Source organism: Haliotis cracherodii, unplaced genomic scaffold (genome assembly GCF_022045235.1).
Source record: "Haliotis cracherodii isolate W230 unplaced genomic scaffold, xgHalCrac1.p SCAF_42, whole genome shotgun sequence".
Taxonomy (NCBI): Eukaryota; Metazoa; Mollusca; class Gastropoda; order Lepetellida; family Haliotidae; genus Haliotis; species Haliotis cracherodii.
Window position 1 is genome coordinate 332368 of NW_027266300.1, and position 14576 is coordinate 346943.

Genomic DNA, 14576 nt, shown 5'->3' on the forward strand with positions numbered 1-14576 from the left:
GTGACAGACAGTGGATGTAGTGCGTGTGACAGAACAGTGTGTGTAGTGCGTGTGACAGACGGTGGATGTAGTGTGTGTGACAGAACAGTGTGTGTTACAGAACAGCGTGTGTAGTGCGTGTGACAGACAGCGGATGTAATGTGTGTGACAGAACAGTGTGTGTAGTGTGTGTTAGAGAACAGCGTTTGTAGTGTGTGTGACAGAACAGCGTTTGTAGTGCGTGTGACAGACAGTGGATGTAATGTGTGTGACAGAACAGTGTGTGTAGTGTGTGTGACAGAACAGCGTTTGTAGTGCGTGTGACAGACATTGGATGTAATGTGTGTGACAGAACAGTGGATGTAACGTGTATGACAGAACAGCGCGTGTAGTGCGTGTGACAGACAGTGGATGTAATGTGTGTGACAGAACAGTGTGTGTAGTGTGTGTGACAGAACAGTGTGTGTAGTGTGTGTGACAGAACAGCGTGTGTAGTGTGTGTTAGAGAACAGCGTGTGTAGTTTGCGTGTGACAGACAGTGGATGTAATGTGTGTGACAGAACAGTGTGTGTGACAGAACAGCGTGTGTAGTTTGCGTGTGACAGACAGTGGATGTAATGTGTGTGACAGAACAGTGTGTGTGACAGAACAGCGTGTGTAGTTTGCGTGTGACAGACAGTGTGTGTAGTGCGTGTGACAGAACAGTGGATGTAATGTGTGTGACAGAACAGCGTGTGTGACAGAACAAAGTGCGTAGTGTTTGTGACAGGACAGTGTGTGTAGTGTGTGTGACAGAACAGTGTGTGTAGTGTGTGTGACAGAACAGTGTGTGTAGTGTGTGTGTGACAGAACAGTGTGTGTAGTGTGTTAGAGAACAGTGTGTGTAGTGCGTGTGACAGACAGTGGATGTGATGTGTGTGACAGAACAGCGTGTGTGACAGAACAAAGTGCGTAGTGTTTGTGACAGGACAGTGTGTGTAGTGTGTGTGACAGAACAGTGTGTGTAGTGTGTGTGACAGAACAGTGTGTGTAGTGTGTGTGTGACAGAACAGTGTGTGTAGTGTGTGTGTGACAGAACAGTGTGTGTAGTGTGTGTGTGACAGAACAGTGTGTGTAGTGTGTGTGACAGAACAGTGTGTGTAGTGTGTGTGTGACAGAACAGTGTGTGTAGTGTGTGACAGAACAGTGTGTGTAGTGTGTGTGTCAGAACAGTGTGTGTGTGACAGAACAGTGTGTGTACTGTGTCTGACAGAACAGCGTGTGTTGTATGTGTGACAGAACAGTGTGTGTAGAGTGTGTGACAGAACAGTGTGCGTAGTGTGTCTGACAGAACAGTGTGCGTAGTGTGTCTGACAGAACAGTGTGTGTAGAGTGTGTGACAGAACAGTGTGTGTAACAGAACAGTGTGTGTAGTGTGTCTGACAGAACAGTGTGTGTAGAGTGTGTGACAGAACGGTGTGTGTAGTGTGTCTGACAGAACAGTGTGTGTAGAGTGTGTGACAGAACAGTGTGTGTAACAGAACAATGTGTGTAGTGTGTCTGACAGAACAGCGTGTGTAGTGTGTGTGACAGAACAGTGTGTGTAGTGTGTCTGACAGAACAGTGTGTGTAGTGTGTGTTAAAGAATAGTGTGTGTAGTGTGTCTGACAGAACGCTGTGTGTAGTGTGTGTGGCAGAAGAGTTGGTGTAGTGTGTGTGACAGAACAGTGTGTGCAGTGTGTGTGTGATACAAGTGCTCGTGCCAAAGTATGTGAATTAAAAAGCTCATGCAAAGAGAACATATATTTATTCCCGGTTTTGCTTTACGTTTTCAATAGCAAATACAATGTGTATCCGGGCAAAAGCCTAAGGAACAATGGACCACACACCACTGGTCCATTCCTTTCTGCCCCGCCCACAGTCCGATGGAACGACAACCACGACGAGGATTGGTGGTTGATGGTGGTGTAGTTGTCGGTGAAATCGTTGTCATGGGAGACGTTGTCGGAGATGTTATTGTTGTGGATGTTGTCGTCGGAGAGGTCGGCTTGGTCGTTGTCGTGGCAGACGTTGTAGAAAGCGTGGAGGTAGAAGAGGTTGTAGCAGATGTGGCAACAGATGTAGTTATCAATGTGGTAGTTGATGTTGTACTTTCAGTCGGTGAAGCTGTAGTGGACATTGATGTCGTTGTCGTCTGTGACGGTGGTGCGCCGTCAGCTGAGTCAATCCTGATGTCGGCACAGTTGATGAAATGCTCCTGAGGCCCGAATCCCTTCCCAGTGCCTTCCTTGTCCGACCCCCAGTTGTTTCCTGTGACACACAACTTTCATGTGTACTAACTTACGTGGTGTATTGTCATGTGTACTAACTTACGCGGTGTATTGTCATGTGTGCTAACGTACGCGGTGTATTGCCATGTGTACTAACTTACGTGGTGTTTTGCCATGTGTACTAACTTACGTGCAGTATTTCAATGTGTAACAATTTACGTGGTGTACTGTCAAGTTTACTTACTTATGTGGTATATTGGCATGTGAACATACGTGGTGTATTGCCATATGTACTAACTCATGTGGTGTATTGTCATGTGTACTTACTAACAAACTTGGTTAATTGTCACCTGTACTAACTCATGTTGTATATTGTCATGTGTATTAACGAACGTGGTGTATTATCTTGCGTACGAACCTACATAGTGTTTTGCCATGTGTACTAATATACGTGGTGTGTTATCTTGCGTACTAACCTACATAGTGTATTGCTATGTGTACTAACTCACGCGATGTATTGCCATGTGTACTAACGTTCATGGTGTATTATCATGTGTACAAACTTACATGCAGTATTTCCATGTGTAGTAATTTACATAGTGCATTGCTATGTGTACTCACTTATGTGGTGTATTGTTAAGTGTACTTACGTACGTAGTGTTTTGTGATGTGTATTAATATACGTGGTGTATTGTCACGTGTACTCACTTACGTGGTGTATTGCCACGTGTACTAACTTACGTAGCGCATTGCCATATGTACTATTTTAGGTGGTGTATTGCCATGTGTAATAACGTACATGGTGTATTGTCATGTGTACTAACATATGTCGTATATTACCATGTGTACTAACGTACATGGTGTATTGTCATGTGTACTTACTTGGTGTATTGTCATCTGTACTAACTTACGTTGTGTATTGTCACGTGTACTAATTGACATGGTGTTCTGTCATGTGTACTAACTTACGTGGTGTATTGCAATGTGCAGTAGCGGACATGGTGTATCGTCATGTTTACTCACTTACGTGGTGTATTGCCATGTGTACTCACTTACGTGGTGTATTATCTTGCGTACTAACCTACATAGTGTATTGCCATGTGTACTAACATACGTGGTGTATTGCCATGTGTACTAATTAACGTGGTGTATTGCCATGTGTACTAACTCACGCGATGTATTGTCATGTGTACTAACGTTCATGGTGTATTATCATGTGTACCAACTTACATGCAGTATTTCCATGTGTAGTAATTTACATAGTGTATTGCTATGTGTAGTAACTTACGTGGTGTATTGCTATAGGTACTAACTGACGTGGTGTATTGTCATGTGGACATACTTACGTGGTGTATTGTCAGGTGTACTTACGTACGTAGTGTTTTGTGATGTGTATTAATATACATAGTGTATTGTCACGTGTACTCACTTACGTGGTGTATTGCCATTTGTACTAACTCACATGGTGTATTGCCATGTGTACTATCTTACGTGGTGTATTGTCATGTGGACGTACTAACTTACTTGGCGTATTGTCATCTGTACTAACTTACGTTGTATATTGTCACCTGTATTAACGTATGTGGTGTATTATCATGTGTACTAACCTACGTAGTGTATTGCCATGTGTACTAACATATGTGGTGTATTGCAATGTGTACTAACTAACGTGGTGTAATGTCATGTGTACTAACTAACCTGGTGTAATGTCATGTGTACTAACTAACGTGGTGTAATGTTCTGTGTACTAACTAACCTGGTGTAATGTCATGTGTACTAACTAACGTGGTGTATCGTCATGTGTACTAACTAACGTGGTGTAATGTCATGTGAACTAACTAACATGGTGTATCGTCATGTGTACTAACGTACGTAGTGTATTGCCATGTGTACTAACTTACGTGGTGTATTATTTGTTTGTTTGTTGTTTAACGCCGCCCTGAGGAATATTCCAGTTATATGACGGCGGTCTGAAACATGATCGAGTCTAGACCACACAATCCAGTGATTGATATCATGAGCATTCATCCATGCAATTGGGATACGATGACATGCATCAACTTAGTCAGCGAGCCTGACCATCCGATCACGTTAGTCGCCTCTTACGACCTCTGACGACCACCTTTTAAGGCAAGCATGGGTTGCTGAAGACCTATTCTCAAACCGGATTTCACGGGTGTTACGTGGTGTATTGTCATGTGTATTAACTTATAACGTTTAGTTTTAAGTCTTCAGAAAGTTTAAAATCAATATGTCCTTTAACACCTAAGTTTGTTATTGTCGTTACCCCTGTCGAGTTTACAACCACCATGTTAAGTCTTTTCGATTCATATATGTTAATGCATGTTGTTTTCTCAAGCTGAACACAGTATATACCATTATTGACCTTTCCGCAAATAGTAACCATGGTTACACGTACCTGTTCTGTAGTCCCACTGCAGCACGCAGTGGCGACACGTGACGTCATGCGGTAAGGTGGCTTTGAATCTGTACGTTTTTCTTTCATTACCGATGTAGTACCGCAATACATCACCAGATGGCGTCCCGAGCGTCAGCACGTGCTTGTTAAGACAGGTCTGTAGAGGTTCCTTAGACAAGCTGCCGTCTTCACATAGCCGCAGTACAAAATAGCCAAGATGATTGGCCGTTATCACCACGTCGATGTCGATGACGTCACCTTGTCTGTAAAGTCGGCCGATGACTCCATTGTCGTACCGGCCGCCGTCATCGTTTGCCAGGGGCCCCTGATAGGGGTCGCCACACGTCCCACATCGCCCGCCATTGTTGCCCCACAGATTCTGAAACACGAGAATAGCAAGGGGATACAGCCTGCTGCTACGTGCTGGGTAGAACCTGCTGCTGACGTAAAGCAGAGTGCAAACTCGGGTTCACTTGCCTGTGACACGTGGGAACCATCTTAATGCGGTGATGGAAATAGTCAACAAGTATTCTTCAGCTATTCTGGGACCTTTTGAGGAGTTAAAAACACAATTTATGTTTGCAAACACACTCATATTTCACTATTGCTCCCCCAAAATTAAACTTTAAGTCAAATAATCTAAAATATATTTCTTTGTTGTATATTTATGCGATATAAGTAAACATAATTAACGTTATACTAAGCGACAACCATCGAATTAAACAACATTTTAATCTAAAATGATTATAACCTTTTGGAAGTTTTAACTCGTTGGGCCGAACATTTTGATTTCTAGGGGGTGGGGGTGATGCGTTTCTTAAACAAACAAACAATCAAACCCCATAGCTCATAATATTGTGTAAGTAAAAAAATCGGCCTAACCCCAATGCCATGAACCAGAGAGCATATATATGTACACGTAAGAACAACAAAAGTAATAAGATAACAAAAGGTGGAAACTTAACAATGGAAGCCAACGGATAACTGGCACTGATAGGTGATTAGCAATAGACAATGGAAGCCAATACTGTACAGTAATTAGCGCTGATAGTCTGGACAAGTGGAAGCCAGGACTAAATTATCACTGATTGGTAATTGGCAATTGACAATGGGCAAACGGGAGGCCGGGGGTAATTAGCACTGATAGGTAAAACAATAGAAATAGCAAAGGACAAATGTTAAGTTAAGTTTCCACCTTTTGTTATCTTATTGCTTTTTTGTTCTTACATGTATATATACACTCTAAAAACACACACACAAAAACAACAACAAAAACGCATAGGCAGATTTTTAGTAATTATATTGTGCCTAATAAACTCGATATGTTTAATATCATAGGTACAAATATGAAATTCTGGAGCTCGATAGTCACATGTTGTCATGTCACATAAGGCCACAAAGTGGCGCTGAACTCAGTATCTCGTGTGACCGCCCCGGGCAGCAATCACGGCTCTGCATCTCCTCAGCACTGACTGGATAAGTGTACGAATTCTGTCCTGCGGAATTCTGCGTCATTCTGCTTGTAACGCGCTGGCCAGTTGTGGATGCGTATGTGGCGTTTTCTGACGTTGAAGTACACGTCGATCGAGTTCCCAGAGGTGTTCGATTGGGTTGACATCTGGAGATTTCGACGACCAGGACAAGTCATTGATGTTGTCATTATGAAGGTGGTCTACCGTGACACAAGCTGTGTGTGTAGGAGCGTTGTCCTGTTGGAACATCTCTCACTGGCGGTCAATGATTGGAAGAAGGTGAGGTTGAAGAATTTGATTCATGTAGCGATTTGCTGTCAAATTGTCTTGAATCACAACCAAGTCAGATCTCGTGGTGAAGGGTATGGCCCCCCACACCAGTACGCTACCGCCACCGAATTTGTCGACTTCAGGTACACAATGTGGGGCAAAACGCTCACTTCGACGACGATAAACACGTCGTCTTCCATCTCGCCAGTGAAAAAGAAATTGTGATTCATCGCTAAGCCACACCCGTCTCCAGTTTCTCAAATTCCAAGGCTGTAAGGTGTGGCACCAACGCAAGCGTCGCTGTCGATGGATCTGTTGCAAAACATGGACGATAACTGGTCTTCTGGGTCGGATTCCAGCCTCGCGAAGAAGGTTCCTGATAGTCTGGTTCGAGATCCTCCTCAAACCATGGATGCGTCCTGCAGTCTCTGTAGCTGTGGCATTGCGATGACGTACATGTAGGTGGAGCAGTCGAATGTAGCGATCGTGTGCAGGGGTGGTAACTCTTGGTAGGCCGGTTCTCGGACGGTCTGCAGTGGAACTGAACTGTGTGTATCCATCACAAAGATGGCAAATGGTGCTGTGGTGGACGTTGAAGTGGCGTGCAACAGAAGACTGCGAATCCCCTCTTTGGATACGTCCTATGGCGATGTTCCGATCGGCAGAGTCTCGGCATTTTCGAACTTGAAAAATGTTGACAATTGAATAACAAATTATTGGCTTATGCTTGCCTTTTTATAGCCACTACCACGAGTTACGAATGCCATAACTTGCACGTGCATTTTGCTTTACTGTTTTCCTCCATGAAATTTTTTAACAAGTGTGAAAACAATGCCGTTTAAGACATTGCAAATCGACAATGGCTGCGTTTTGACCCACCTTTTGTCGAATATCAGGCAACCACCATTTTCCAATAACATATATCCAATTTATATACCGTTTTTTTGTGTAGTCGGGATAAATGAACAACATACCTGTGCGTTTCTTTTTGTGTTTTTTGAAGAGTGTATATACTGTCTGCCTCATAGCATTCATTCACCTGATGAAGGAGTAAGCATATACTCCGAAACGTTGTGTTCCTCAAAATAAAGAAGCTGACATCCATAACTTCTCTTCCTTATGTGTATCACTTCTTGATGCCTTTCAAAGACTTGACTTTCAGTTTTGTCACTATTTTTAAAACGCTTTTGAGGACAAACGCTCTAAGGCGTTCAGGGGTATTGTTATAGTGCAAACCCCTTCAACGGAATTCTTCATTTATCCAACATACCAAATTGTTTCCGTATGTTTCCAAACCGCACATAAATTCTAACAAAACACTTTTTAAATATTCTAATATATGAAGTATCAGAACGCACTGATGTATTGACTTTTTTCCTCTTCTCCCGTTACAAACACATACATCAAAAATACATCAGAAGAACATAACTTAATATAACTAATGTTAAAGATTAGAAACTCTTGAGTAAAAAAGTCGCTATAACAGCAAATATAAAAAAATATCCGTAAATTGTGTCTACTTTGGTAGTAGAAAATATATTGTACGATGAAATAATATTTGAAAACAAAACAAGCTCCAATTGTAACTCACTCCTAGACCCCCGCAGTTCAGTTCCATGTCGTTGTAATTGATGGGGGCGGAGAACCCCGCCCTCCACAAGCTGGACCGTCCAGGAGGGGTCATCAGATAGCCGTGACCTCTCACCTCTTGGACAGAGGCGAGAATAAGTAGCATACATGTAAGTTTAACACCAAAGCAGTGACTTTCCATTGTTAATTCTAGTCTCGGTCGACGATCGCACCCAAGGAGTGGAGTCGCCTTGCTGCTCGTCACGGCGGTGGAGTAGCCAAGAGCGAATGCCGTGTTCGGGCTGTTAAAGCCTTGTTACACATGGGTGATAACATTATCTTACAGTCATATCAGTTTTTTAGGGTTTTTTTCGGTGCTTGATCAGTGGGGTGTAACAATGAAATACTGCCAGGCCCGGTGTCGGGGTCGGAGGAGTCTGTCTCAGGGGCATCACCACATCCCAAACAACATTGTTGAACCTGGAAGGCGTTTTATAGAAACTTTATGTTTTTTTAGATAAGTTTTTATCTGAAACGTAACACAGACGTGCTTATGTCTGCAGAATATATGATAAAATATATTCATCCGGTGATGCTTTTCATTGATTGCATTGATAAATAGAAACTTATTGCTTGAGATGAATTACAAAGTACACGTATGTCGAAGATATATGCTGCTCCGCTGAAGGGAACGCTAACAGGGATATTTCAACGTACAGGTCCATTTGCAGACATTGTGATTGGTTCATTAATTCGATGTTAGCTTGTGATTGGTTGGTCAGTATATTGTAAGGTTGAGATTGGTTAATTAGTATAATGTTCGTTTGATTAGTTGGTCAATGTGATGTAAGTTTATGATAGGTTGATTAGTATGATGTGAACTTGTGATTTGTTGCCTGGTGTCTACTGGTCAGTGTGTGGCTGGTGTCTACTGGTCAGTGTGTGGATGGTGTCTACTGGTCAGTGTGTGGCTAGTGTCTACTGGTCAGTGTGTGGCTAGTGTCTACTGGGCAGTGTGTGGCTGACGTCTACAGGGCAGTGTGTGGCTAGTGTCTACTGGGCAGTGTGTGGCTGGTGTGTACTGGGGAGTGTGTGGCTGGTGTCTACTGGGCAGTGTGTGGCTGGTGTGTACTGGGCAGTATGTGGCTGGTGTCTACTGGGCAGTGTGTGGCTTGTGTCTACTGGGCAGTGTGTGGCTGGTGTGTACTGGGCAGTGTGTGGCTGGTGTCTACTGGGGAGTGTGTGGCTGGTGTGTACTGGGCAGTGTGTGGCTGGTGTCTACTGGGCAGTGTGTGGCTGGTGTCTACTAGGGAGTGTGTGGCTGGTGTCTACTGGGCAGTGTGTGGCTAGTGTCTACTGGGCAGTGTGTGGCTGGTGTCTACTGGGCAGTGTGTGGCTGGTGTCTACTGGGCAGTGTATGGCTGGTGTCTACTGGGCAGTGTGTGGCTGGTGTCTACTGGGCAGTGTGTGGCTGGTGTGTACTGGGCAGTGTGTGGCTGGTGTCTACTGGGCAGTGTGTGGATTGTGTCTACTGGGCAGTGTGTGGCTGGTGTGTACTGGGGAGTGTGTGGCTGACGTGTACTGGGCAATGTCAGTCTGCTGGCTGGTACCTCACAAATTCCTCTGTACACAAATGTTATGTGGTTAGTGCGCCTATTGTTGCACACAACTGTTATGTGGTTAGTCCGTCTATTGTTGTACACAAATGTCATGTGGTTAGTCCGCCTAGTGTTGCACACAAATGTTATGTGTTTAGTCCGCCTATTGTTGTACACACATGTCATGTGGTTAGTCCGTCTATTGTTGTACACACATGTTATGTGGTTAGTCCGCCTAATGTTGCACACAAATGTTATGTGTTTAGTCCGCCTATTGTTCCACACAACTGTTATGTGGTTAGTCCGCCTATTGTTGCACATAACTGTTATGTGGTTAGTCCGCCTATTGTTGTACATAACTGTCATGTGGTTAGTCCGCCTATTGTTGTACATAACTGTTATGTTGTTAGTCCGCCTATTGTTGCACATAACTGTTATGTGGTTAGTCCGCCTAGTGTTGTACACAACTGTCATGTGGTTAGTCCGCCTAGTGTTGCACACAACTGTTATGTGGTTAGTCCGCCTATTGTTGCACACAACTGTTATGTGGTTAGTCCGCCTAGTGTTGTACACAACTGTTATGTGGTTAGTCCGCCTAGTGTTGTACATAACTGTTATGTGGTTAGTCCGCCTATTGTTGTACATAACTGTTATGTGGTTAGTCCTCATATTGTTGCACATAACTGTCATGTGGTTAGTCCGCCTAGTGTTGTACACAACTGTCATGTGGTTAGTCCGCCTAATGTTGCACACAAATGTTATGTGTTTAGTCCGCCTATTGTTGCATACAACTGTTATGTGTTTAGTCCGCCTATTGTTGTACACAACTGTTATGTGGTTAGTCCGCCTAGTGTTGCACACAACTGTCATGTGGTTAGTCCGCATATTGTTGTACACAACTGTTATGTGGTTAGTCCGCCTAGTGTTGCACACAACCGTTATGTGGTTAGTCCGCCTATTGTTGCACACAACCGTTATGTGGTTAGTCCGCCTAGTGTTGCACACAACTGTTATGTGGTTAGTCCGCCTATTGTTGCACACAACTGTCATGTGGTTAGTCCGCCTATTGTTGTACACAACTGTTATGTGGTTAGTCCGCCTATTGTTGCACACAACTGTTATGTGGTTAGTCCCCCTATTGTTGTACACAACTGTTATGTGGTTAGTCCGCCTATTGTTGTACACAACTGTTATGTGGTTAGTCCGCCTATTGTTGTACACAACCGTTATGTGGTTCGTCCGCCTATTGTTATACTCTCGTCCATGTCAGCACTGTCAGTCTGAATACCGGTACCTCACAGATATCAAATAATGAGAAAACAATGTCTTTCAACCAAGCAAACGTGTCCATTATCGCTTTTTAATTCAAATTCTAAGAAGACATATTTTACAAATAAAGAGATTCACAACATCCTGTAATGCTAATCCAAGAATTCTTTTTTTCAAACATCAGAAAGTACGCTTTCATCTTTAACTTTTACAAGGTATAAGCCATAAGCTAAAACACGTTCTTCATACAGTCTTGCTTCAGGCAGTGATATGACATCAAAAGCCACTCACTGATCGGGGCCACTCTTCCAGGTTGACTAGCCCCAACCAGGCATGTGTATGATATTGATATATACTGTTTATGACTTGATGCTATCTTCACACTTTTAACACATCACATGTCTAGGTGGTGTAATCCTTTTACACTGAAAGTACAAATATAGTAATTTGTCCACTTCTTTGTTATAATGTGATGATTCGTAAAGGGTGTTAGCAGTATAACCCGACGGACAAATAGTGAGTAAGTGAGTGAGTGAGTGAGTGAGTGAGTGAGTGATAATGCCATTCAGTATTTCAGTTATACCACTGCGTGGTGCAAGCCACGACCTTAAGAAAATCATGCTGACAAACAAAGGAGCTTTGTCGGGAAGAAATGGAGAATCTCACCCAAGTGTCTTTTGATATCAAATATATCTACATGAGTCGATAAAGTCGATACAAGTTTAAAACTCCGAGATTCTATTTATCATCCAACATCATTCTTCCAACTTTTTCAATTTGTAGACAGTAATTAGCTGTGTCTTCAGTATAAAAAGTACTGCTAACAGCTTCAATAGCACAGCCATTAGTGATGTCATTTGATTGTGACGTCATGGTAACCAGTGAGCGATATCTCCTGTAGGAGCCAGTTTTGGATGATAAAGTTGAATTAGAACTCACAGTCTACTGTGTCCTGGTAGAAGAAGAGGGGGGCAGCATGGGGGAGGGGAGTAGTGCCCGTGGTAACCTCTCACTCTTTCTTATGATAACAAAATACATTATATTTCACTATTATAACCAGAATTACGGATTCCTGTGATTAGACGACATGATTGGTTGGTTTTTGTTTAACGCCGCACTCAGCAATATTCCAGCTATATGACGGCGGTCTGTAAATAATCGAGTCTGGACAAGACAATCCAGTGATTAATATCATTAGACGACATGAAGAAATATTGTGGCAGTTACAGGTTTTGTTTGACTGTCAACTAACCAGTAATATACCAGTAGTATATAGCGTATATAATACATAGTGTAGTTAGTATTAGTATTAATATTAGCATTAGATTTTTGTGTCAGTATTAGTATATAGTGTAAATAATACATACTGTAGTTAGTATTGGCATTAGTATTATTATTAATATTATTATTATTATTATTATTATTATTATTATTATTATGTTTATCTATTGATCACGTTTTACACCACCTAAGAAGTATTTTGATTTGATGTATGCATATACTATATGTATGTATAATGTAATTCTAATGGTGTAGCATGTTAGGACGTATACATATCCTCTATATATGTATAAGGTATTCCTGATGAAGCATCATGTTCTCATTTTAATTGTCATAATTTACAAGATTCTTATTGAGTGTTATTGTGCATTTCAGGGTGTGAAAGAAAGGGTATACCACTCGTCATCTAATAAACGAATCACACCCGTAGCTGTGTTTTTGACATCATTTAGCGATGCACACACATAATTCTGCTACAATATCAGTTAAGAAACCTCTCCAACTCTAGCTCAGTCTCGGCGTCACCGCGCGCCTGCAGTTGGACAGTACGTGGTCTCATTTCTCTACATCAGCTATAATTGTGAGTTTCGATTATTTCAGTGAAATTATCTATTATCGCAGTGAAAGTAACAATTTTTGGAGTGCGATTAACAATAATTGCAGTGAGGTTATCAATTAGTGCAGTGAAATTATCAATAACTGGAGTGACATTATCAATAACTGGAGTGAGATTATCAATGACTGGAGTGAGATTATCAACCATTACAGTGAGATTGTCAATTACTGGAGTGAGATTAAGACTTACTTCAGTGAGATTAACAATGATTGCAGTGAGGTTATCAGTTAGTGCAGAGAAATTGTCAATAACTCGAGTGAGATTGTCAATTACTTCAGTGAGATTAACAACCATTACAGTGAGATTGTCAATTACTTAAGTGAGATTAACAATTACTACCCTGAGATAAAACATTACTACAGCGAGATAAACAATTACTGAAGGAGATTAAAAACCATTAGAGTGAGATTATCAATTACTGGATTTTGATTATCAAGTACTGGAGTGAGATTAACAACCGTTACAGTGAAATTATAAACTGTTACAGTGTGAATATCAATTATTGGAGTGAGATTAACAATTACTACAGTGAGATTATAAACCATTACAGTGAGGTTATCAATTACTTGAGTGAGATGTGTCTGGATTTCTCTCACGTGACGGAGAATGTGTCTGGATGTGATGGAGTAAGATGGGTGGATGTGATGGAGTAAGATGGGTGGATGTGATGGAGTAAGATGGATGTATGTGATGGAGTAAGATGGGTGGATGTGATGGAGTAAGATGGATGGATGTGATGGAGTAAGATGGGTGGATGTGATGGAGTAAGATGGATGGATGTGATGGAGTAAGATGTGTGTGTGTGTGATGAAGTATGATGCATGTATGTGATGGAGTAAGATGGATGGATGTGATGGAGTAAGATGGGTGTGTGTGATGAAGTATGATGCATGTATGTGATGGAGTAAGATGGATGGATGTGATGGAGTTAGATTGGTGGATGTGATGGAGTAAGATGGATGGATGTGATGGAGTAAGATGTGTGTGTGTGATGAAGTAAGATGGGTGTATGTGATGGAGTAAGATGGATGGATGTGATGGAGTTAGATTGGTGGATGTGATGGAGTTAGATTGGTGGATGTGATGGAGTAAGATGGGTGGATGCGTTTATGTATGTGGTAAGGTTATGTGGGTGTTGGGTACATTATGGTTAGATACACGGAGGAAAGTGTAGCGAGTGATGTTATGGGTGGTTTGAAGAATAAAATAACGATTGACCTACATTTGGGATGTTTCCCGCGCATGGGGAATGAGAGGGCAGGCAATACAACATGTTATCAAGTCAGAACAACTACATGACTACGATATAGAGGTCGACGTGAATACATGCGTTGAACCCATGATCGAAAATAGGAAGCGTTTCTAGACGTGTTCTATATTTGTTATATGACGATGACCAGTCGCCATATTTCGGCCACATAAACCAATGTGGCTGATGGCAGGAGCAATGCGGATACAACCACCCAATGCCTGTGTCGGCGCTTTCTCAGCGCATCCCGCATGTATTGTTTAAAGAGGACGTAAAATCTATTTGAGCTTACGTGATAATGTTGTTCTCATTTGGGAAAAAGTATTTTGGTATTATTGGTAACTTTCTTATGTATCTAAAAAGTATAATTTGAAAGAGAGCAGTGAAATATTTGTTTTATTGAACACAAACGTATGGTACGCTTAACTTCGTTGTTTGGTCAGAATTATGATTTTCCATTTTCCATAAACATTTTATGGGGGAATAGTTATTGTTGTTTTTAATGTATGAATTGCTCATTTTGTGATTCAAAGTTTGTCACTTTTAACAATAATTACAGTAACCGACAATTTATTTTGCAAATGTCAAAGCAGCTGCAATGCGCA

General features: G+C 41.9%; 1 protein-coding gene across 1 annotated transcript; it reads right to left on the minus strand.

The window, feature by feature from the left end:
• Window positions 1–1746: 1746 nt before the first annotated feature.
• LOC139441635 (uncharacterized) lies at window positions 1747–11698 on the minus strand. The gene is made up of 4 exons (XM_071222446.1): window positions 11644–11698; window positions 7981–8270; window positions 4648–5026; window positions 1747–2268 (listed from the first exon to the last, which is right to left on the minus strand). The coding sequence occupies exons 1-4, from the start codon at window positions 11696–11698 to the stop codon at window positions 1790–1792; spliced, it is 1203 nt and encodes a 400-aa protein (XP_071078547.1). The 3' UTR covers window positions 1747–1789.
• Window positions 11699–14576: the final 2878 nt, after the last annotated feature.

Excerpts from the sequence above, each read along its gene's own strand:
- LOC139441635 (XM_071222446.1), bottom strand. The coding sequence starts at position 11,698 with ATGACGTCACAATCAAATGACATCACTAATGGCTGTGCTATTGAAGCT. Across the intron at positions 8,271-11,643 it reads TGCTATTGAAGCTGTTAGCA|GCTTTAACAGCCCGAACACG; the intron begins GTACTTTTTATA and ends ATGTGTAACAAG. Across the intron at positions 2,269-4,647 it reads GCAGTGGGACTACAGAACAG|GAAACAACTGGGGGTCGGAC; the intron begins GTACGTGTAACC and ends TGTGTGTCACAG.